Here is a 26,061-nt window from a genome sequence, read left to right as displayed (position 1 = left end):
TGCTAAAAACATGTCTGGGGCCATTTTTGGTTCCCAGTTCACCTGTGGCTATGGTAGGTCTAAAAGTATGCAAACCTGATGGATCTGTGGTCAGTTGATACTGCTAGATTGTGTGTCTGTGCATCTGATGTAGGGGGCAGCTTTAGGGAATCAGAACGCTGCACGGTACAAGAATCGAGAGAAACTCTCCCCAAGAAGACACCTACAAATGGACTAGAAAGAATGAATGATCAAGAAAAATAATGGAGATGACCACAAAATGAGAGTGGCTGCAAAATGTAGGTTAATAAAACAGTTTATTTTCATTTTACAAGATCAATCTTACATTCTTTATTCATTTGCCAGTAAAGTGCTGATAGATTTCTGAAATCAAGACAAGTTTATTAACAGAAACTAGAACAAGTATCAGAAAAGTGGCAGTCGCAACCCTATCTATTGTAGTCCAGCAAAGAACCCTTCCTTTATTATAGTACACGGAAATAAGGGGGAAAAGGGCAACCTATGAAACTGACAGAGACGCCGCTAGTGACCGAATCATTTACAAACTCCAATAGCCTCTTTGGAATTTCTTTGCTTTTCCTTGCTCGGAACTGCCTGATGACATGGCCCTCCCAGATTGAATAAAAAGGTCGGGTTTGGTTCTCATGAAGGACAAAAAAATAAGATTACAAAAATATAGGGGTTTCTGGGAGCGCGCAGAGAACCAGACCAGATAAAATGTGAATTGCATGAGAATATGCAAAATTTCAGGGTGGGGGCAGCGCCAGCGTCGTCTCTGCTAGATCCATACATCGTACAGTGTTTTAATGAATCAATTATCCCTAGGTATGCTAAGCCCCGCCAACAAAAGCACAAACCAGCTGAAAATAAAGATTATTTCCAGAAACAAGGATGGACAAAGCTGTGCGAAATGACAAAAAGCATTAAAGACGAAGCCTGTAGGTGGTCGGCGGCTCTGCGTATCGCGCGCTGAGCGACACCAGGGACATTTGTACATGGCGTGCAGCTACGTTCGTTGGATATTGGCTCATCTCAGTATCTCAAGCAAACATCTTGGGCCGCCTAAGGAAACCTTTTCCTGTGTGCAATGGTGAACCACTGTAGAGCAACAGTTCGCTTGCCAAGCTTTGGAAGGACTTATGAAATTTATATACAAAACGCACAAATTATATATATATGTATTTATATATATTTATATACTTATGTACACGCACAAGAGAATTACTCTTTCTTTTTTGCTACCGTCAGCTCTACCTTGGGGAGCCGGACACCAGCCTTCGTGGCACTGTCAGTACTGGAAGACGACGACAACCGGGACTTCTTAGTTGCCAACGACACACCACCGCCCTCAACGTTTCCTATGTCCTCATCACTAAACGTCACCTCATACGAACCCTTCGATTTGGAGCCCAGACCCCCAAACGTGCCAAATTTCAGCTTTGAATGCTTGCCTTTGCCTTTCTCTCTTTCCATGGAAGCTGTGCCCCCTTGGGCTTCCAGTGTCCCACTTGGCGTGGTTGGTGGGGACAGATCCCGCTCATCACTCAACGAAGACGACCTGTGCCGGGGCTTCTTGCCTCGAAATAGTGAAAACTCAAATGTGGAGGACTTGGCTTTCGGGGAGAGAGCAGCACCGTCCAAGTCTGCTGACACATCAGTTCGATTCAGGCCCCCCTCAGCAGACCCTAAGCTAGCCTTTGAACTTTTTAAGTCACCTTTGGAGCCAGATAAGGCTATTGAAGCTTCCGGGGATCCCACACTAATGTCTCCCTTTCCTTTTTGTCTGGAAAAATTAAATTTGGGCATTTTGATTTTGGACTTTTTAAGCTTAACATCCTGCTCTCCAAGCTCAAGATCTACTTTGCCAGCTTGAACATGGACCGCCGACTGTGGAAAATTAACATCAACTCCAACCTCCCTCCCACTCAACTCAGGCCCCGAAGATGTAAATTTGGGTGTCTTTAACTTGGGGAATGTCACTTTGCCTGATGGCCCTTCGAATCTACCCTCTGCAGCACTCCCATGAGACTGTGCTCCGGCATTGAGGCTTTTAAACTCACTTGTAACCTTTGGTCCAAATACCTGGTAGCCCCCTGTGACCTTTGGCATTTTAACATTCACATTTGAGGACTGTTGGAACTGTGGGCTCTGAAATTCAGCCGTAGGACCTTGAAGGTTGGCGTGCGTGCTGCCACCAATGTTTACATCTGGAGATTTGAAGTCCAGCGTGGGAGCCTTGAAACTGCCAGACAAATCTCCCGCCAGCGTAGACGTGTTCAAATTTACATCTTGGGACGACACACCCACTCTTGGCATCTGAATTTGAGGGCCTTGGACACTGACATCAGGAGCCCCGACTTGGGGCCCCGACAGACCAATACTCGGCAGCTCTATTTTCGGCATTTTAATCTGACTTTTGTCAGCGTTCATGCTGAGATCGGGGATGCCCACCTTCATCTTTGGCCCTTGAATGTCACTGGCAATGTCGAAATCACCTTTTAACTTTGTTCCTTTCATATTTACATCCCAGTCATGTCCAGAGTGTTTCATGCCTGAAAGATCCACGGAAAGCCCCCCGCCATCCGTTCCTCCCAGATTCATCTCCGGTGTCTTAACATTTAGGCCAATATCAGGAGCAGCTATGGCCCCTTGAATCTTGGGCACGGTAATGTCGAGGTCTCCTTTTGGGAGTGAACCATGGAGGCAAGCATCTGTCCCCTCTATTGCTGAACCAGAGAGAACAACCTTGGGCATTTTAAGCTTTCCACTGAAATCTTTCAAAGAAACATCTGGGGCATCTGCAGCTAATTCTGGGCCTTGAACGTTGCCGGAGAGATTAAGGTCTCCTTTCACTTTGGGTTCTTTAAGGTTGATGTCGGGTGCAGACAACTGTGGCCCCGAGACATTCAGAGACGGCATCTCTAATGTAGGTCCCTTAAGTTTCCCATCAGGCCCTTTAATGTTCACGTCAGGGGTTTTCAAATTCACATCTAAAGCAGGATCTCCAATACCTCCCGAGATTTTCAGGCCAGACATATCAATATCACCCTTGGGAAGCTTCACGTTAACATTGCTGCCCATTCCCTGCATGGCAGAGCCTGAAATGTCAAATTTGGGCAATTGAACTTTCCCTCCAAACCCTTTGACTGATGCAGCAGGTGCATCAAGACTCACGCTAGGATCCTTTATACCCACAGACACATCAAGGTCACCCTTTACTTTTGGTCCTTTCAGATTTAGATCAAAATCAGGTCCAGAGATTTTGGAAGGGGGCACGTTAACAGACGGCATCTCAATGTTAGGTCCTGAAAGTGTCATATCGGGTCCTTTAATGCCAGGGGTACCCATACTCAAATCAATATTGGTTGTGTTCAGATTGGCTTCTAATGTGGAACTAGGCACATCAATACTCCCTTTCGGCCCAGACATGCCAAAGGTGGGTAGCTTGAACTTGGATTTCTTCAGTTTTATGTCCGGACCTTCAACATTGACATCAGGGAGACTCCCACTACCACTGGCGGACAGGTCAATCCCTGGAGACTTAATATCACCTTTAATATTTTTAGACGGAATTTCAAAATTGGCAGTTTGTATTTCTCCCTCAATTTTGGGACTTGATAAAGAACCTTCAGATTTAAATTTAGGGGATTTTATGTCAAACTCAACATCGGGAAAATGTAATTTCCCAAACAACGGTTTCCTTGTTTTGTGAGCTTTGATGTTAAGATCTCCTTTTAGCGATGCCTCAGGGCCACCAATGTCTACATCTAAATCTGGGGACTTGAGGTTTACATCAGTTTCAGTACCAGGGACACTAACATCAAACCCACCTTTCTTTCCCTTTATTTTGGGACCACTCATATGAAGTTTTGGCATTTTAAACTTGCCCTTCTTTCCTTTGACTCCTATGTTTAGATCAGGACCCTCAACATTCAAGTCCCCTTCTGGGGCACTCACCTCCAGTGAAGGAGAAGTTATATCTGGTTTGGCAGTTTTTATTCCGAACCCAAACTTTCCCTTTTTCACTTTGGGCATTTTAATATTTCCTTCAGGACCCTCCAGGCCAATTTCTGGTGTATCAATATCTACTTCTAGGTTGGGACTCTCAAACTCTGCTTTGGGACCTTTCAGTTTCGGTCCTGAAAACCCAATGTTTGGAGCTTCTAAATTAACATCTGGAACTTTGATATCAACATTAGGATCTTCAAAACGTGGTCCTGAAACATCAACACCCCCCTTCCATGAGGGGCCTTTCAAGTCAATGTCTGGCATGGAAACCTTAGGGAGGTTAACATTCATTGATGGTACCTTAAACTTGGAACCTTTCACTTTAAATTCTGGACCGTCTATGTCTGGAGCATTGATGTCAGCCTCTGGGCCTTTAATGTCAACTTTTGGCCCTTTCAAGCCACCTTCAAGGTTTGGCCCAGACACATTTACAACCCCTCCTTTCCACTTTGGGCCTTTAAGGTTTATGTCAAAGTCAGGCATGGAGACTTTAGGCATGTGCATTGAGGGCATCTTTAACTTGCCACCTTTCACTTTTCCTTCGGGGCCCTCAATGTCTATATCTGGAGCATCAATGTCCAGTTTTGGACCAGAAATATCAAGTTCCCCTTTTGGGAGGTTGACATCAATGTCGGGTCCTTCCATTTTCGGTGCAGACACTCCAAATTTGGGGAGACCAAACTTCGGCATTTTGAATTTCCCCTTTGCATCTGGACCTTCAATGTCAATGCCTGGAGCTTCTATGTCAAGTTCTGGTCCTTTGATGTCAAGTGCAGGACCTTTTAAATCGCCTTCTAATTTTGGACCAGCAATATCTATGGCCCCTCCTTTCCAGTTGGGGCCTTTTAGATTTAAGTCAATATCTGGCATGGAGACTTTAGGCATGTGCATCGAGGGCATGCTAAACTTGGGACCTTTGACCTTGCCTTTCGGGATGTCCATGTCTGAGGCATTGATGTCAACTTCTGGGCCTTTAAGATCAATCTTCGGCCCTTTCAAGTCACCTTCAAGCTTTGGCCCAGAGACATCTACATCCCCTTCTTTCCACTTTGGCCCTTTAATGTTTATGTCAAAGTCAGGCATGGACACTTTAGGCATGTGCATTGAGGGCATCTTTAACTTGCCACCTTTCACTTTTCCTTCAGGGCCCTCAATGTCTAGATTTGGAGTTTCAATGTCCAATTCTGGACAAGAAACATCAAGTTCCCCTTTTGGGAGGTTGACATCAATGTTGGGTCCTTCGATTTTTGGTGTAGACACTCCAAATTTGGGGAGACCAAACTTAGGCATTTTGAATTTCCCCTTTGCATCTGGGCCTTCAATGTCAATGCCTGGTGCTCCTATGTCAAGTTCTGGTCCTTTGATGTCAAGTGCAGGACCTTTTAAATCCCCTTCTAATTTAGGACCAGCAATGTCTATGTCCCCTCTTTTCCAGTTGGGGCCTTTTAGATTTAAGTCAATATCTGGCATGGAGACTTTAGGCATGTGCATTGAGGGCATGCTAAACTTAGGACCTTTGACCTTGCCTTTTGGAATGTCCATGTCTGGAGCATTGATGTCAATTTCTGGGCCTTTCAGATCAATCTTCGGCCCTTTCAAGTCACCTTCAAGCTCTGGACCAGCGACATCTAAATCCCCTCCTTTCCACTTCTTGCCTTTAAGGTTTATGTCAAAGTCAGGCATGGAGACTTTAGGCATGTGCATTGAGGGCATCTTCAACTTGCCACCTTTCACTTTTCCTTCAGGGCCCTCAATGTCTAGATTTGGAGTATCGATGTCCAATTTTGGGCAAGAAATATCAAGTTCCCCTTTTGGGAGGTTGACATCAATGTCGGGTCCTTCCATTTTCGGTGCAGACACTCCAAATTTGGGAAAACCAAACTTAGGCATTTTGAATTTCCCCTTTGCATCTGGACCTTCAATGTCAATGTCTGGAGCTTCTATGTCCAGTTCTGGACCTTTGATATCAAGTGCAGGACCTTTTAAATCCCCTTCTAATTTGGGACCAGCAATATCTATATCACCTTCTTTCCAGTTAGGGCCTTTTAGGTTAAGGTCAAAATCTGGCATGGAGACTTTAGGCATGTGCATCGAGGGCATGCTAAACTTGGGACCTTTGACCTTGCCTTTCGGGATGTCCATGTCTGAGGCATTGATGTCAACTTCTGGGCCTTTAAGATCAATCTTCGGCCCTTTCAAGTCACCTTCAAGCTTTGGCCCAGAGACATCTACATCCCCTTCTTTCCACTTTGGCCCTTTAATGTTTATGTCAAAGTCAGGCATGGACACTTTAGGCATGTGCATTGAGGGCATCTTTAACTTGCCACCTTTCACTTTTCCTTCAGGGCCCTCAATGTCTAGATTTGGAGTTTCAATGTCCAATTCTGGACAAGAAACATCAAGTTCCCCTTTTGGGAGGTTGACATCAATGTTGGGTCCTTCGATTTTTGGTGTAGACACTCCAAATTTGGGGAGACCAAACTTAGGCATTTTGAATTTCCCCTTTGCATCTGGGCCTTCAATGTCAATGCCTGGTGCTCCTATGTCAAGTTCTGGTCCTTTGATGTCAAGTGCAGGACCTTTTAAATCCCCTTCTAATTTAGGACCAGCAATGTCTATGTCCCCTCTTTTCCAGTTGGGGCCTTTTAGATTTAGGTCAATATCTGGCATGGAGACTTTAGGCATGTGCATTGAGGGCATGCTAAACTTAGGACCTTTGACCTTGCCTTTTGGAATGTCCATGTCTGGAGCATTGATGTCAATTTCTGGGCCTTTCAGATCAATCTTCGGCCCTTTCAAGTCACCTTCAAGCTCTGGACCAGCGACATCTAAATCCCCTCCTTTCCACTTCTTGCCTTTAAGGTTTATGTCAAAGTCAGGCATGGAGACTTTAGGCATGTGCATTGAGGGCATCTTCAACTTGCCACCTTTCACTTTTCCTTCAGGGCCCTCAATGTCTAGATTTGGAGTATCGATGTCCAATTTTGGGCAAGAAATATCAAGTTCCCCTTTTGGGAGGTTGACATCAATGTCGGGTCCTTCCATTTTCGGTGCAGACACTCCAAATTTGGGAAAACCAAACTTAGGCATTTTGAATTTCCCCTTTGCATCTGGACCTTCAATGTCAATGTCTGGAGCTTCTATGTCCAGTTCTGGACCTTTGATATCAAGTGCAGGACCTTTTAAATCCCCTTCTAATTTGGGACCAGCAATATCTATATCACCTTCTTTCCAGTTAGGGCCTTTTAGGTTAAGGTCAAAATCTGGCATGGAGACTTTAGGCATGTGCATCGAGGGCATGCTAAACTTGGGACCTTTGACCTTGCCTTTCGGGATGTCCATGTCTGAGGCATTGATGTCAACTTCTGGGCCTTTAAGATCAATCTTCGGCCCTTTCAAGTCACCTTCAAGCTTTGGCCCAGAGACATCTACATCCCCTTCTTTCCACTTTGGCCCTTTAATGTTTATGTCAAAGTCAGGCATGGACACTTTAGGCATGTGCATTGAGGGCATCTTTAACTTGCCACCTTTCACTTTTCCTTCAGGGCCCTCAATGTCTAGATTTGGAGTTTCAATGTCCAATTCTGGACAAGAAACATCAAGTTCCCCTTTTGGGAGGTTGACATCAATGTTGGGTCCTTCGATTTTTGGTGTAGACACTCCAAATTTGGGGAGACCAAACTTAGGCATTTTGAATTTCCCCTTTGCATCTGGGCCTTCAATGTCAATGCCTGGTGCTCCTATGTCAAGTTCTGGTCCTTTGATGTCAAGTGCAGGACCTTTTAAATCCCCTTCTAATTTAGGACCAGCAATGTCTATGTCCCCTCTTTTCCAGTTGGGGCCTTTTAGATTTAAGTCAATATCTGGCATGGAGACTTTAGGCATGTGCATTGAGGGCATGCTAAACTTAGGACCTTTGACCTTGCCTTTTGGAATGTCCATGTCTGGAGCATTGATGTCAATTTCTGGGCCTTTCAGATCAATCTTCGGCCCTTTCAAGTCACCTTCAAGCTCTGGACCAGCGACATCTAAATCCCCTCCTTTCCACTTCTTGCCTTTAAGGTTTATGTCAAAGTCAGGCATGGAGACTTTAGGCATGTGCATTGAGGGCATCTTCAACTTGCCACCTTTCACTTTTCCTTCAGGGCCCTCAATGTCTAGATTTGGAGTATCGATGTCCAATTTTGGGCAAGAAATATCAAGTTCCCCTTTTGGGAGGTTGACATCAATGTCGGGTCCTTCCATTTTCGGTGCAGACACTCCAAATTTGGGGAGACCAAATTTAGGCATTTTGAATTTCCCCTTTGCATCTGGACCTTCAATGTCAATGCCTGGAGCTTCTATGTCAAGTTCTGGTCCTTTGATGTCAAGTGCAGGACCTTTTAAATCGCCTTCTAATTTTGGACCAGTTATATCTATGTCCCCTACTTTCCAGTTGGGGCCTTTTAGATTTAAGTCAATATCTGGCATGGAGACTTTAGGCATGTGCATTGAGGGCATGCTAAACTTAGGACCTTTAACCTTACCTTTCGGGACTTCTAGGTCTATATCTGAGGCATTGATGCCAACCTCTGGGCCACTGAGATCAACGTTTGGCCCTTTTAAGTCACCTTCAAGCTTTGGCCCAGAAAGATCTACACCCCCCTTCCATTTTGGGCCCTTTAGGTTCAAGTCCAAATCTGGCATGGATACCTTTGGTATATTGACATTCATTGAAGGCATTTTGAATTTGCCACCTTTATTTTTTCCATCTGGGCCTTCAATGTCAATTTCAGGGGCATCAATGTCTAGTTTCGGACCAGAAATATCAATATCACCTTTTGGCAGTTTCAGGTCAATGTCAGCTCCTTCCAATTTAGAACTAGGCATTCCAAATTTGGGAAGGCTGAATTTAGGCATTTTAACTTTTCCTTTTGCCTCTGGGCCATCTAGATCTAGATCTGGCACACCAACCTCAAATTCTGGACTTTTTATGTCAACCTTTGGACTTTTAATATCACCTTCAATCTTAGCACCTGGTAAATCAATATCTCCCTTGATCTTTGGTCCCTTCAGATTTAATTCAACATCAGGCATGGAGACTTTTGGTGAAGTAATGTTTAAAGAAGGCATTTTGAATTTAGGATTTTGAATTTTTCCTTCTGGGCCCTGAATATCCACATCGGGTGTAGAAAGATCAATTTTTGGGCCTGAAATATCAATGTCTGCTTTTGGAGACTTTATATCGATACTTGGTGTCTGGACTTTTGAACCATGAAAATTGAACTTTGGAAGTCTAAATTTATGTTTTTTAGCCTTGACTTCAGGGACGTCTAAATCTATTTTAGGAGAACCAATGTCCAATTCAGGTCCTCTTACTCCACCCTCTAAATTAGCACCAGAAATATCTGCATCACCTTTCAATTTGGGGCTCTTGAGATTTATATCTATATCTGGTGCAGAAACGGCTGGCTTGGAGAAATTCCATGAAGGTAACTTAAATCTATGCCCTTTCACCTTCCCCCCTGATCCCTCAACCGAAATGTTTGGAGAACTAATGTCAACTCCGGGTCCCTTAATATCAATTTTAGGACTTTTCAAGTCGCCTTCAAGTTTTGGCCCAGAAATATCCATATCCCCTTTCAACTGAGGGCTCTTTAAGTGGAAATCCACATCAGGTAGGTTTACTGAAGGCATTTTAAAGTTTGGTCCTTTCACCTTCCCACCAGGGCCAGCCATGTCAATCTCTGGTGCATTAATGTCCAGCTTTGGACCAGAAATGTCAATGTCACCCTTTGGAAGATGTAGATCAGCATCTCCTTCCAGTTTAGGACTAGTAACTCCAAATTTAGGAAACCCAAATTTAGGCATCTTGAACTTCCCCTTGCCACTAACATCAACATCTGGACACTCCACATCAATTTCTGGGCCCTTAATGTCCATTGCTGGACCTTTTAAATCTCCTTCAATGCTTGGCCCAGAAACATCTACACCCCCTTTCCATTTAGGCCCTTTCATGTTTAAGTCAAATTCAGGCATAGACACTTTAGGTAGATTTACTGATGGCATTTTAAAGTGGGGACCTTTTACATTTCCCTCTGGACCCTCAATGTCTATATCTGGTGCTTCAATGTCTAGTTTGGGGCCAGTAATATCAAGGTCACCTTTTGGGAGCTTAACATTAATGTCAGTTCCTTCCATTTTGGGACCTGTAACTCCAAATTTGGGAAGGTCAAACTTGGGCATTTTGAATTTTCCCTTTGCATCTGGACCTTCAAAGTCAACGTCTGGAGCTTCCACGTTCAGTTCTGGGCCTTTAATGTCAAGTGCAGGACCTTTTAAATCACCTTCTAATTTGGGACGAGACAGATCTAGATCCCCACTTTTCCAGTTGGGGCCTTTCAGATTAAGATCAAAATCAGGCATGGAAACTTTGGGCATGTGCATTGAGGGCATGCTAAATTTAGGACCTTTCACCTTGCCTTTGGGGGCTTCTATGTCAGGAGCATTGATGTCAATCTCTGGCCCTTTAATATCAACCTTTGGCCCTTTGATGTCACCTTCAAACATTGGCCCACCAACATCTACATCCCCTCCGTTCCACTTCGGGCCTTTTACATTTATATCAAAGTCAGGCATGGAGACTTTAGGCATGTGCATTGAGGGCATCTTTAACTTTCCACCTTTCACTTTTCCTTCGGGGCTGTCAATCTCTAAATCTGGAGTTTCAATTCCTAGTTTTGGACCAGAAATATCAAGGTCCACTTTCGGGAGCTTTATGTTAATGTCTGGCCCTTCCATTTTGGGTGCTGAAACTCCAAATTTGGGAAATCCAAGTTTGGGAATTTTAAATTTTCCCTTTGCATCTGGACCTTCAATGTCAATGTCTGGAGCATTTATGTCGAGTTCTGGACCCTTGATGTCAAGTGCAGGACCTTTCCAATCACCTTCCAATTTCGGGCCAGAAATGTCAACATCCCCAACTTTCCAATTTGGGCCCTTAAGGTTCAAGTCAAAATCTGGCATGGAGATTTTAGGCATGTGCATTGAAGGCATTTTTAAATTGGGACCTTTCACTTTCCCATCTGGACCAGTTGTGCTAAGATCTGGTGCATTGATGTCCATCCCGGGGCCCTTGACATCAACATTTGGGCCTTTAAAGTCACCTTCAAGGTTAGGCCCAGAAACGTCTACATCACCCTTCCATTTGGGTACTTTCATGTGTAAATCCATGTCAGGCATGGAGACCTTGGGCAAATGCATTGAGGGCATCTTAAACTTGCCACCTTTCACTTTTCCTTCTGTACCTTCAAGATCAATATCTGGACACTCTATATCCATTTCTGGAGCCTTGATGTCAATTTTGGGACCTTGCAGATCACCCTCTATTGCTGGGCCAGTAATGCCTGCACCCCCCTTCCATTTGGGGCCTTTCATGTGTAAATCCATGTCAGGCATGGAAACCTTGGGCAAATGCATTGAGGGCATCTTAAACTTGCCACCTTTCACTTTTCCATCAGGGCCTTCAATATCAATATCTGGAGACTCTATATCCACTTCTGGACCCTTGATGTCAACTTTGGGACCTTTCAGATCACCCTCTATTGCTGGGCAGGTAATGCCTGCACCCCCCTTCCATTTGGGGGCTTTCATGTGTAAATCCATATCAGGCATGGAGACCTTGGGCAAATGCATTGAGGGCATTTTAAACTTGCCACCTTTCACTTTTCCATCAGGGCCTTCAATATCAATATCTGGAGACTCTATATCCATTTCTGGACCCTTGATGTCAACTTTGGGACCTTTCAGATCACCCTCTATTGCTGGGCCAGTAATGCCTGCACCTCCCTTCCATTTGGGGCTTTTCATGTTTAAATCCACATCAGGCATGGAGACCTTGGGCAAATGCATTGAGGGCATCTTAAACTTGCCACCTTTCACTTTTCCATCAGGACCTTCAATGTCAATACCAGGCGCATCAATGTCTAATTTAGGGCCAGAAACGTCAAGGTCACCTCTAGGAAGTTTTACATCAATGCTGGTTCCATCTTGTTTGGATCCAAAGCCTCCGAATTTAGGAAACCCAAATTTAGGCATTTTGAATTTTCCCTTTGCATCTGGACCTTCAATGTCTATGTCTGGGGCCCCAACCTCAATGTCTGGTGTTTTGATGTCAACGTTTGGAAGTTCTAAATCACCTTCCAATTTTGGGCCAGAAGCATCTGCACCACCCTTCCATTTAGGGCCCTTAAGGTTAAAGTCAACGTCTGGCATGGACATTTTTGGCATATGGATATTCATGGATGGCATATTAAATTTAGAACCTTTCAGTTTTCCTTCAGGACCTTCTATGTCAATATCTGGAGACTCTACGTCAATTTCTGGACCCTTGATGTCAACTTTGGGACCTTTCAAATCACCCTCTATTGCTGGGCCAGTAATGCCTGCACCCACCTTCCATTTGGGGCCTTTCATGTGTAAATCCATGTCAGGCATGGAGACCTTGGGCAAATGCATTGAGGGCATCTTAAACTTGCCACCTTTCACTTTTCCTTCAGGACCTTCAATGTCGATATCAGGAGCATCAATGTCTAATTTAGGACCAGAAATGTCAAGGTCAACTTTTGGGAGTTTTACATCAATGTCAGGTCCCTCCAGTTTAGGGACAGAAACTCCAAATTTGGGAGGATTAAATTTAGGCATTTTGAATTTTGCTTTTCCTTCAGGACATTCAATATCTAGGTCTGGGGCTTCAAGGTCAACTTTGGGAATGTCTATGTCAACTGTAGGACCTTTTATATCTCCTTCTAGTTTAGGCCCAGAAACATCTGCACCCCCCTTCCATTTAGGGCCTTTCATGTGTAAATCCATGTCAGGCATGGAGACCTTGGGTAAATGCATTGAGGGCATCTTAAACTTGCCACCTTTCACTTTTCCATCAGGACCTTCAATATCGATATCTGGACACTCTATATCCATTTCTGGACCCTTGATGTCAACTTTGGGACCTTTCAAATCACCCTCTATTGCTGGGCCAGTAATGCCTGCACCCCCCTTCCATTTGGGGCCTTTCATGTGTAAATCCATGTCAGGCATGGAGACGTTGGGCAAATGCATTGAGGGCATCTTAAACTTGCCCCCTTTCACTTTTCCATCAGGACCTTCAATGTCAATATCAGGAACATCAATGTCTACTTTAGGGCCAGAAATGTCAACGTCACCTTTAGGAAGTTTTACATCAATGTTGGTTCCTTCTTGTTTGGATCCAAAGCCTCCGAATTTAGGAAACCCAAATTTAGGCATTTTGAATTTTCCCTTTGCATCTGGACCTTCAATGTCTATGTCTGGGGCCCCAACCTCAATCTCTGGTGTTTTGACGTCAACCTTTGGAAGTTCTAAATCACCTTCCAATTTTGGGCCAGAAATATCTGCACCACCCTTCCATTTAGGGCCCTTAAGGTTAAAGTCGACGTCTGGCATGGACATTTTTGGCATATGTATATTCATGGATGGCATATTAAATTTAGAACCTTTCAGTTTTCCTTCAGGACCTTCTATATCAATATCTGGAGACTCTACGTCAATTTCTGGACCCTTGATGTCAACTTTGGGACCTTTCAAATCACCCTCTATTGCTGGTCCAGTAATGCCTGCACCCCCCTTCCATTTGGGGCCTTTCATGTGTAAATCCATGTCAGGCATGGAGACCTTGGGCAAATGCATTGAGGGCATCTTAAACTTGCCACCTTTCACTTTTCCTTCAGGGCCTTCAATGTCGATATCGGGAGCATCAATGTCTAATTTAGGACCAGAAATGTCAAGGTCAACTTTTGGGAGTTTTACATCAATGTCAGGTCCCTCCAGTTTAGGGACAGAAACTCCAAATTTGGGAGGATTAAATTTAGGCATTTTGAATTTTGCTTTTCCTTCAGGACATTCAATATCTAGGTCTGAGGCTTCAAGGTCAACTTTGGGAATGTCTATATCAACTGTAGGACCTTTTATATCTCCTTCTAGTTTAGGCCCAGAAACATCTGCACCCACCTTCCATTTAGGGCCTTTCATGTGTAAATCCATGTCAGGCATGGAGACCTTGGGCAAATGCATTGAGGGCATCTTAAACTTGCCACCTTTCACTTTTCCATCAGGACCTTCAATATCGATATCTGGACACTCTATATCCATTTCTGGACCCTTGATGTCAACTTTGGGACCTTTCAAATCACCCTCTATTGCTGGGCCAGTAATGCCTGCACCCACCTTCCATTTGGGGCCTTTCATGTGTAAATCCATGTCAGGCATGGAGACGTTGGGCAAATGCATTGAGGGCATCTTAAACTTGCCCCCTTTCACTTTTCCATCAGGACCTTCAATGTCAATATCAGGAACATCAATGTCTACTTTAGGGCCAGAAATGTCAACGTCACCTTTAGGAAGTTTTACATCAATGTTGGTTCCTTCTTGTTTGGATCCAAAGCCTCCGAATTTAGGAAACCCAAATTTAGGCATTTTGAATTTTCCCTTTGCATCTGGACCTTCAATGTCTATGTCTGGGGCCCCAACCTCAATCTCTGGTGTTTTGACGTCAACCTTTGGAAGTTCTAAATCACCTTCCAATTTTGGGCCAGAAATATCTGCACCACCCTTCCATTTAGAGCCCTTAAGGTTAAAGTCGACGTCTGGCATGGACATTTTTGGCATATGGATATTCATGGATGGCATATTAAATTTAGAACCTTTCAGTTTTCCTTCAGGACCTTCTATGTCAATATCTGGAGACTCTACGTCAATTTCTGGACCCTTGATGTCAACTTTGGGACCTTTCAAATCACCCTCTATGGCTGGGCCAGTAATGCCTGCACCCCCCTTCCATTTGGGGCCTTTCATGTGTAAATCCATGTCAGGCATGGAGACCTTGGGTAAATGCATTGAGGGCATCTTAAACTTGCCACCTTTCACTTTTCCATCAGGACCTTCAATGTCGATATCTGGAGACTCTATATCCATTTCTGGACCCTTGATGTCAAGTTTGGGACCTTTGAGATCACCCTCTACTTCTGGGCCAGTAATGCCTGCACCCCTCTTCCATTTAGGGCCCTTAAGGTTAAAGTCGACGTCTGGCATGGACATTTTTGGCATATGGATATTCATGGATGGCATATTAAATTTAGAACCTTTCAGTTTTCCTTCAGGACCTTCTATATCAATATCTGGAGACTCTACGTCAATTTCTGGACCCTTGATGTCAACTTTGGGACCTTTCAAATCACCCTCTATTGCTGGGCAAGTAATGCCTGCACCCCCCTTCCATTTGGGGCCTTTCATGTGTAAATCCATGTCAGGCATGGAGACCTTGGGCAAATGCATTGAGGGCATCTTAAACTTGCCACCTTTCACTTTTCCTTCAGGGCCTTCAATGTCGATATCGGGAGCATCAATGTCTAATTTAGGACCAGAAATGTCAAGGTCAACTTTTGGGAGTTTTACATCAATGTCAGGTCCCTCCAGTTTAGGGACAGATACTCCAAATTTGGGAGGATTAAATTTAGGAATTTTGAATTTTGCTTTTCCTTCAGGACATTCAATATCTAGGTCTGGGGCTTCAAGGTCAACTTTGGGAATGTCTATGTCAACTGTAGGACCTTTTATATCTCCTTCTAGTTTAGGCCCAGAAACATCTGCACCCCCCTTCCATTTAGGGCCTTTCATGTGTAAATCCATGTCAGGCATGGAGACCTTGGGCAAATGCATTGAGGGCATCTTAAACTTGCCACCTTTCACTTTTCCATCAGGACCTTCAATATCGATATCTGGACACTCTATATCCATTTCTGGACCCTTGATGTCAACTTTGGGACCTTTCAAATCACCCTCTATTGCTGGGCCAGTAATGCCTGCACCCCCCTTCCATTTGGGGCCTTTCATGTGTAAATCCATGTCAGGCATGGAGACGTTGGGCAAATGCATTGAGGGCATCTTAAACTTGCCCCCTTTCACTTTTCCATCAGGACCTTCAATGTCAATATCAGGAACATCAATGTCTACTTTAGGGCCAGAAATGTCAACGTCACCTTTAGGAAGTTTTACATCAATGTTGGTTCCTTCTTGTTTGGATCCAAAGCCTCCGAATTTAGGAAACCCAAATTTAGGCATTTTGAATTTTCCCTTTGCATCTGGACCTTCAATGTCTATGTCTGGGGCCCCAACCTCAATCTCTGGTGTTTTGACGTCAACCTTTGGAAGTTCTAAATCACCTTCCAATTTTGGGCCAGAAATATCTGCACCACCCTTCGATTTAGGGCCCTTAAGGTTAAAGTCGACGTCTGGCATGGACATTTTTGGCATATGGATATTCATGGATGGCATATTAAATTTAGAACCTTTCAGTTTTCCTTCAGGACCTTCTATATCAATATCTGGAGACTCTACGTCAATTTCTGGAACCTTGATGTCAACTTTGGGACCTTTCAAATCACCCTCTATTGCTGGTCCAGTAATGCCTGCACCCCCCTTCCATTTGGGGCCTTTCATGTGTAAATCCATGTCAGGCATGGAGACCTTGGGCAAATGCATTGAGGGCATCTTAAACTTGCCACCTTTCACTTTTCCTTCAGGGCCTTCAATGTCGATATCGGGAGCATCAATGTCTAATTTAGGACCAGAAATGTCAAGGTCAACTTTTGGGAGTTTTACATCAATGTCAGGTCCCTCCAGTTTAGGGACAGAAACTCCAAATTTGGGAGGATTAAATTTAGGCATTTTGAATTTTGCTTTTCCTTCAGGACATTCAATATCTAGGTCTGAGGCTTCAAGGTCAACTTTGGGAATGTCTATATCAACTGTAGGACCTTTTATATCTCCTTCTAGTTTAGGCCCAGAAACATCTGCACCCCCCTTCCATTTAGGGCCTTTCATGTGTAAATCCATGTCAGGCATGGAGACCTTGGGCAAATGCATTGAGGGCATCTTAAACTTGCCACCTTTCACTTTTCCATCAGGACCTTCAATGTCGATATCTGGACACTCTATATCCATTTCTGGACCCTTGATGTCAACTTTGGGACCTTTCAAATCACCCTCTATTGCTGGGCCAGTAATGCCTGCACCCCCCTTCCATTTGGGGCCTTTCATGTGTAAATCCATGTCAGGCATGGAGACGTTGGGCAAATGCATTGAGGGCATCTTAAACTTGCCCCCTTTCACTTTTCCATCAGGACCTTCAATGTCAATATCAGGAACATCAATGTCTACTTTAGGGCCAGAAATGTCAACGTCACCTTTAGGAAGTTTTACATCAATGTTGGTTCCTTCTTGTTTGGATCCAAAGCCTCCGAATTTAGGAAACCCAAATTTAGGCATTTTGAATTTTCCCTTTGCATCTGGACCTTCAATGTCTATGTCTGGGGCCCCAACCTCAATCTCTGGTGTTTTGACGTCAACCTTTGGAAGTTCTAAATCACCTTCCAATTTTGGGCCAGAAATATCTGCACCACCCTTCCATTTAGGGCCCTTAAGGTTAAAGTCGACGTCTGGCATGGACATTTTTGGCATATGGATATTCATGGATGGCATATTAAATTTAGAACCTTTCAGTTTTCCTTCAGGAACTTCTATGTCAATATCTGGAGACTCTACGTCAATTTCTGGACCCTTGATGTCAACTTTGGGACCTTTCAAATCACCCTCTATGGCTGGGCCAGTAATGCCTGCACCCCCCTTCCATTTGGGGCCTTTCATGTGTAAATCCATGTCAGGCATGGAGACCTTGGGTAAATGCATTGAGGGCATCTTAAACTTGCCACCTTTCACTTTTCCATCAGGACCTTCAATGTCGATATCTGGAGACTCTATATCCATTTCTGGACCCTTGATGTCAAGTTTGGGACCTTTGAGATCACCCTCTACTTCTGGGCCAGTAATGCCTGCACCCCTCTTCCATTTAGGGCCCTTAAGGTTAAAGTCGACGTCTGGCATGGACATTTTTGGCATATGGATATTCATGGATGGCATATTAAATTTAGAACCTTTCAGTTTTCCTTCAGGACCTTCTATATCAATATCTGGAGACGCTACGTCAATTTCTGGACCCTTGATGTCAACTTTGGGACCTTTCAAATCACCCTCTATTGCTGGGCAAGTAATGCCTGCACCCCCCTTCCATTTGGGGCCTTTCATGTGTAAATCCATGTCAGGCATGGAGACCTTGGGCAAATGCATTGAGGGCATCTTAAACTTGCCACCTTTCACTTTTCCTTCAGGGCCTTCAATGTCGATATCGGGAGCATCAATGTCTAATTTAGGACCAGAAATGTCAAGGTCAACTTTTGGGAGTTTTACATCAATGTCAGGTCCCTCCAGTTTAGGGACAGAAACTCCAAATTTGGGAGGATTAAATTTAGGCATTTTGAATTTTGCTTTTCCTTCAGGACATTCAATATCTAGGTCTGAGGCTTCAAGGTCAACTTTGGGAATGTCTATGTCAACTGTAGGACCTTTTATATCTCCTTCTAGTTTAGGCCCAGAAACATCTGCACCCCCCTTCCATTTAGGGCCTTTCATGTGTAAATCCATGTCAGGCATGGAGACCTTGGGTAAATGCATTGAGGGCATCTTAAACTTGCCACCTTTCACTTTTCCATCAGGACCTTCAATATCGATATCTGGACACTCTATATCCATTTCTGGACCCTTGATGTCAACTTTGGGACCTTTCAAATCACCCTCTATTGCTGGTCCAGTAATGCCTGCACTCCCCTTCCATTTGGGGCCTTTCATGTGTAAATCCATGTCAGGCATGGAGACCTTGGGCAAATGCATTGAGGGCATCTTAAACTTGCCACCTTTCACTTTTCCTTCAGGGCCTTCAATGTCGATATCGGGAGCATCAATGTCTAATTTAGGACCAGAAATGTCAAGGTCAACTTTTGGGAGTTTTACATCAATGTCCGGTCCCTCCAGTTTAGGGACAGAAACTCCAAATTTGGGAGGATTAAATTTAGGCATTTTGAATTTTGCTTTTCCTTCAGGACATTCAATATCTAGGTCTGAGGCTTCAAGGTCAACTTTGGGAATGTCTATATCAACTGTAGGACCTTTTATATCTCCTTCTAGTTTAGGCCCAGAAACATCTGCACCCCCCTTCCATTTAGGGCCTTTCATGTGTAAATCCATGTCAGGCATGGAGACCTTGGGCAAATGCATTGAGGGCATCTTAAACTTGCCACCTTTCACTTTTCCATCAGGACCTTCAATATCGATATCTGGACACTCTATATCCATTTCTGGACCCTTGATGTCAACTTTGGGACCTTTCAAATCACCCTCTATTGCTGGGCCAGTAATGCCTGCACCCCCCTTCCATTTGGGGCCTTTCATGTGTAAATCCATGTCAGGCATGGAGACGTTGGGCAAATGCATTGAGGGCATCTTAAACTTGCCCCCTTTCACTTTTCCATCAGGACCTTCAATGTCAATATCAGGAACATCAATGTCTACTTTAGGGCCAGAAATGTCAACGTCACCTTTAGGAAGTTTTACATCAATGTTGGTTCCTTCTTGTTTGGATCCAAAGCCTCCGAATTTAGGAAACCCAAATTTAGGCATTTTGAATTTTCCCTTTGCATCTGGACCTTCAATGTCTATGTCTGGGGCCCCAACCTCAATCTCTGGTGTTTTGACGTCAACCTTTGGAAGTTCTAAATCACCTTCCAATTTTGGGCCAGAAATATCTGCACCACCCTTCCATTTAGGGCCCTTAAGGTTAAAGTCGACGTCTGGCATGGACATTTTTGGCATATGGATATTCATGGATGGCATATTAAATGTAGAACCTTTCAGTTTTCCTTCAGGACCTTCTATGTCAATATCTGGAGACTCTACGTCAATTTCCGGACCCTTGATGTCAACTTTGGGACCTTTCAAATCACCCTCTATGGCTGGGCCAGTAATGCCTGCACCCCCCTTCCATTTGGGGCCTTTCATGTGTAAATCCATGTCAGGCATGGAGACCTTGGGTAAATGCATTGAGGGCATCTTAAACTTGCCACCTTTCACTTTTCCATCAGGACCTTCAATGTCGATATCTGGAGACTCTATATCCATTTCTGGACCCTTGATGTCAAGTTTGGGACCTTTGAGATCACCCTCTACTTCTGGGCCAGTAATGCCTGCACCCCTCTTCCATTTAGGGCCCTTAAGGTTAAAGTCGACGTCTGGCATGGACATTTTTGGCATATGGATATTCATGGATGGCATATTAAATTTAGAACCTTTCAGTTTTCCTTCAGGACCTTCTATATCAATATCTGGAGACTCTACGTCAATTTCTGGACCCTTGATGTCAACTTTGGGACCTTTCAAATCACCCTCTATTGCTGGGCAAGTAATGCCTGCACCCCCCTTCCATTTGGGGCCTTTCATGTGTAAATCCATGTCAGGCATGGAGACCTTGGGCAAATGCATTGAGGGCATCTTAAACTTGCCACCTTTCACTTTTCCTTCAGGGCCTTCAATGTCGATATCGGGAGCATCAATGTCTAATTTAGGACCAGAAATGTCAAGGTCAACTTTTGGGAGTTTTACATCAATGTCAGGTCCCTCCAGTTTAGGGACAGAAACTCCAAATTTGGGAGGATTAAATTTAGGCATTTTGAATTTTGCTTTTCCTTCAGGACATTCAATATCTAGGTCTGAGGCTTCAAGGTCAACTTTGGGAATGTCTATGTCGACTGTAGGACCTTTTATATCTCCTTCTAGTTTAGGCCCAGAAACATCTGCACCCCCCTTCCATTTAGGGCCTTTCATGTGTAAATCGATGTCAGGCATGGAGACCTTGGGTAAATGCATTGAGGGCATCTTAAACTTGCCACCTTTCACTTTTCCATCAGGACCTTCAATATCGATATCTGGACACTCTATATCCATTTCTGGACCCTTGATGTCAACTTTGGGACCTTTCAAATCACCCTCTATTGCTGGGCCAGTAATGCCTGCACCCCCCTTCCATTTGGGGCCTTTCATGTGTAAATCCATGTCAGGCATGGAGACGTTGGGCAAATGCATTGAGGGCATCTTAAACTTGCCACCTTTCACTTTTCCATCAGGACCTTCAATGTCAATATCAGGAACATCAATGTCTACTTTAGGGCCAGAAATGTCAACGTCACCTTTAGGAAGTTTTACATCAATGTTGGTTCCTTCTTGTTTGGATCCAAAGCCTCCGAATTTAGGCAACCCAAATTTAGGCATTTTGAATTTTCCCTTTGCATCCGGACCTTCAATGTCTATTTCTGGGTCCCCCACCTCAATGTCTGGTGTTTTGACGTCAACCTTTGGAAGTTCTAAATCACCTTCCAATTTTTGGCCAGAAACATCTGCACCGCTCTTCCATTTAGGGCCCTTAAGGTTAAAGTCAACGTCTGGCATGGACATTTTTGGCATATGGATATTCATGGATGGCATATTAAATTTAGAACCTTTCAGTTTTCCTTCAGGACCTTCTATATCAATATCTGGAGACTCTACATCAATTCCTGGACCCTTGATGTCAACTTTGGGACCTTTCAAATCACCCTCTATTGCTGGGCCAGTAATGCCTGCAGCCCCCTTCCATTTGGGGCCTTTCATGTGTAAATCCACGTCAGGCATGGAGACCTTGGGCAAATTCATTGAGGGCATCTTAAACTTGCCACCTTTCACTTTTCCATCAGGACCTTCAATGTCAATATCAGGAACATCAATGTCTACTTTAGGGCCAGAAATGTCAAGGTCACCTTTCGGGAATTTTACATCAATATCAGGTCCATCCAGTTTAGGGACAGAAACTCCAAATTTGGGAGGATTAAATTTAGGCATTTTGAATTTTGCTTTTCCTTCAGGACATTCAATATCTAGGTCTGGGGCTTCAAGGTCAACTTTGGGAATGTCTATATCAACAGTAGGACCTTTTATATCTCCTTCTAGTTTAGGCCCAGATACATCTGCACCCCCCTTCCATTTAGGGCCTTTCATGTGTAAATCCATGTCAGGCATGGAGACGTTGGGCAAATGCATTGAGGGCATCTTAAACTTGCCACCTTTCACTTTTCCTTCAGGACACTCAATGTCAATCTCTGGAGACTCTATGTCCATTTCTGGACCCTTGATGTCAACTTGGGGACCTTTCAGGTCACCTTTTAATGCTCGTCCTGAAATATCTGCACCACCTTTCCAGTTGGGGCCTTTCAAGTTAAGATCCAGGTCTGGCATGGACACCTTAGGTAGCTGCATGGAAGGCATCTTGAATTTCAGACTCTTTCCCTTGCCATCAGGCCCTTCAATATCAAGATTTGGTGCCTCAACATCAAGATCAGCACCCCTAATATCAACTTTAGGACCTTTTAGATCTCCTTCCAGCTTAGACCCAGAAATATCTGCACCACCCCTCCATTTGGGTCCTTTCATGTGCAAATCCATGTCGGGCATTGAGATCTTGGGTACATTTATTGAGGGCATTGTAAATTTGCCACCTTTTACTTTTCCCTCAGGAATTTCGATGTTGATATTAGGAGAATCAATGTCCAATTCAGGACCAGAAAGCTCAAGGTCACCTTGTGGGAGTTTTGCATCAATGTCGGGTCCTTGCAGTTTCTGGCCAGAAACTCCAAATTTAGGAAAATTTAATTTTGGCATTTTGAACTTCGCCTTTCCTTCAGGGGACTCAATATCTAACTCTGGGGCAAGAATGTCAACTTCAGGGCCCTCTATGTCAACTGCGGGACCTTTTCGATCACCTTCTAGTTTAGGCCCAGTAATATCTGCACCTCCCTTCCATTTGGGCCCCTTCATGTGTAAATCCATTTCAGGCATTGAGACCTTGGGCATTGTAAACTTTCCACCTTTTGCTTTTCCGTCAGGACCCTCTAGGTCTTTAATTTGAGCGTCAAGATTGACTTTAGGACCTTTCATATCAACCTTAGGACCTTTTAAATCACCCTCAAACTTAGGACCTGAAATATCTGAATCTCCTTTCCATTTGGGCTCTTTTATCTGTACGTTAACATCAGGCATGGACACTTTGGGAAGGTTCACTGAAGGGACCTTAAATGTTGGGCCTTTTAATTTCCCTACAGCGGCTTCAAAACCTGGTGCGTCAACGTCTAGCTTTGGGTCAGAAATATCAATGTCACTTTTGGGAAGTTTTACATCAATGTCAGGACATTTAACTTTTGGATCAGAAACACCAAATTTAGGCATTGAAAATTTGGGCATTTTAAACATTCCTTTGCCTCCGGGAATTTCATGATCTAACTCTGGAACCTGAACATCAATTCCAGGACCTTTCAAATCGATCTTTGGACTTTTCAGATCACCACCAACCTTTGGGATAGACACATCCACATTTCCCTTCCACTTGGGCCCTTCGAGATTAAGATCCACATCAGATGTGGATACCTTAGGCAAGTTAACATTCATTGATGGCATCTCAATCTTGGGACCTTTAGCTTTCCCTTCCAGGCCTGCAATGTCAAGATCTGTGGCCATTGCATCTATCTCAGGGGTCCTAATATCTAGTTTTGGTCCTTTCAGATCTCCTTCCAGTTTATGACCGAAGATATTCACACCTCCCTTACTCTTGTGGCCTTTCACATTTAAGTCTACGTTAGGCATTGAGGCACTAGGCAGGTTAACTGAGGCTGTCGTAAGTTTTGTTCCTTTCACTGTACCTTCAGGACCGTTAATGTTGACCTCTGGTGCATGGATGTCTATCTTGGCACCAGAAATGTCAACAGCGTTTTTAGGAAGTTTTAAATCAATCCCTGGCACTTCAATTTTGTTACTAGAAACCCCAGATTTAGGAAGAGAAACCCCTAGAGCCTGAGGATCAACCTTTGGAGTAACTACAGGATCTTTGAAATCCCCTTCCAGCTTCTTACCTGCAATGTCAACCTTGCTTTTTAATTCTGTCCCTTTCAGGTTTAAGTCACAATCTGGTATAGGAACACTGGGGACATGAACATTTAAAGAAGGCATGGTAATTTTGGGACTTTTAATATCTATCTTTGACTCAGTAACCTCAATATTTCCCTTTGGAAGCTCCAAGTCCACATTTGATTTGGGGTCAGACACTCCAAACTTGGGAGAGCTGAACTTTGGCATTCCCACTTTTATATCTGAACGATTGACATCTAAGACTGACATGTCAACTACTGGACCTGGGATATCCTCTTTGACCTGTGGGCCACTAATGGTAACATTTTGGGCTTGACCGTCTACCTTAACATTTGGTGTTGACATGTTGCCTTTTGGTAGGTTAACTTGTAGATCTGGACATTTGCTGCCTTGAGAATCTGAAAGCCCAAATTTTGGCACCTTAAATTTAGGCATGCTTATGGACCCTTTCAAGGCACCAGTGTCAACATCTGGGACAACCCCTGAAGCCTGGACACTGGGAACATTAATATCACATAACTTTGTTCCAGAGATGTCAACTTCAGTGGGCTGGATATTTGACTGTATATTTAGTGAGGAAACATTGGGTTCTACCTGTGACAGATTAACATCTGGGCCTTGCATGTTATGGCTGGAGAACCCAAACTTTGGCATCTTAAATGTGGGCATTTTGAATGTTCCATCACCTCCTCCAAGATCTCCATCCAGTTTAGGAGCTGTCACACTCCCTTCTATTTGAGGACCTCTTATGTCTACTGTAGGTTTTGAAATACCAGCATTTAGAGTTCTCCCAGAGAGGTCACCAGCAGTGACTGGGAGTCCAACTTTAATGGTACCTCCTTTGATATTAGATACTTGAACTTGAGATTTAGGCATGGACAATGTCGGAACCTTGGCATCAACATTTGAGGCTGAAACGTTAACTCCTGTGGAAGAGATATCCACTTTAGGTGCAGTGATGTCTGCAACGGTCTTTGGTGCCATGATATGAACTTCTTGTCTCATTACATTCACGTCATTTTCTACTGAAATGCCGATCTCTTGCTTTCCATGTGTTAAATCCGCACTGGGAACTTTCACTTTCTCAAACACATCTGATTGTGCCATCCTCAAGCCAGGCTGCTGCAGCTTTCCTCCTGGCCCCTCAAGGTGTGCACCCATGCCTGAATAACTACCATCACTTGTTTTGCCGGGAAAGGAAAGGTTCACATCAGAAGGATTTATGCCACCCAACACCTGGGTGTCAGAATGAATCTTGGCATCACCTGAAATCTTTGGAAGAGAAACATCAACACCTGCTGTTTGGACAGCACCTTCTGCTTGAGGCTTTGAAAATCTGACTTTTGGAGCCTGCATATCAAACTTTGGTTTTGCAGCAATCTCAGGGCTTTGTACATGCGGTGCAGAAATACCAAATTTAGAAAACTTGCTTACACCAACAACATTGAAACTTCCAGTGTCCATAGAGGATCTCCCACTGCCATCACCTGCTGCACTTTGGAATCTTGATCCAGAAGTATTTATCCCTGGAACTTCGATCTGAACAGACTTGCCATTAGCATTGCCGACATCCACACTTGGTATTCTAATCTCTGTAGTTGTCACCTCTGGTGGTTTAAAATCCACTTGGATGTTTTTACCATCGTGTATAAGCTGGGAAGACAAGGTCCCATGGCTATGGAACCCTGAGACTGTAACATCTGGTTTTCCTACTTTCCGATCTCTCTCAGAGACGCCAAAGTCAATGCCTCTTTGAGTGAACTCCCCTGTCGGCCCAGAAAGCGTGATTCTGCTTGGAGTACTTTGCATATGTGTGCCAAAGTCTGTTATATGGGAGGTTTTTCCTGACACATTAGTTGTTCGGATCACAGTTTTCCCCTCAGGGGTCTCAAACTCCATACGGGATCTTTCAGTAAATTCTTGCCTTGGAATCTTGATCTTGAATTCGGGACTGCTGAAGTCTGTCTCCCTGGCTCCTTCTGACCCGGTCACATCCACAGTGTATGCAGTGACTTTCCTTGTGACCGTGATGGTGCGACTTTGGGTTTCTGTTGCTGTATGTTCCATTTCTGCTAGATCTTCTGACTTGAGTCGTGGCTTTATTTTCTTTGTGTAAATTCTTTTGTAGTCTTCATCATCTCCACT

At 44.0% G+C, this 26,061-nt stretch overlaps 1 protein-coding gene across 2 annotated transcripts in view; it reads right to left on the bottom strand.

The window, feature by feature from the left end:
- Nucleotides 1-279: 279 nt before the first annotated feature.
- The window catches only part of AHNAK (AHNAK nucleoprotein), a 138,583-nt gene continuing 112,801 nt past the window's right edge, over nt 280-26,061 (bottom strand). For both annotated transcript variants that reach the window (XM_069645218.1, XM_069645217.1), the window contains exon 5: nt 280-26,061. In XM_069645218.1, coding sequence (XP_069501319.1) covers nt 1,222-26,061 — 24,840 coding nt within the window. In that variant the 3' untranslated portion in view covers nt 280-1,221.

Source organism: Ambystoma mexicanum, chromosome 2p (genome assembly GCF_040938575.1).
Source record: "Ambystoma mexicanum isolate Mex_15411 chromosome 2p, UKY_AmexF1_1, whole genome shotgun sequence".
Taxonomy (NCBI): domain Eukaryota; kingdom Metazoa; phylum Chordata; class Amphibia; order Caudata; family Ambystomatidae; genus Ambystoma; species Ambystoma mexicanum.
Note: the sequence above shows the minus strand (reverse complement) of the source record. Positions and strands in the feature narration are given on the sequence as shown.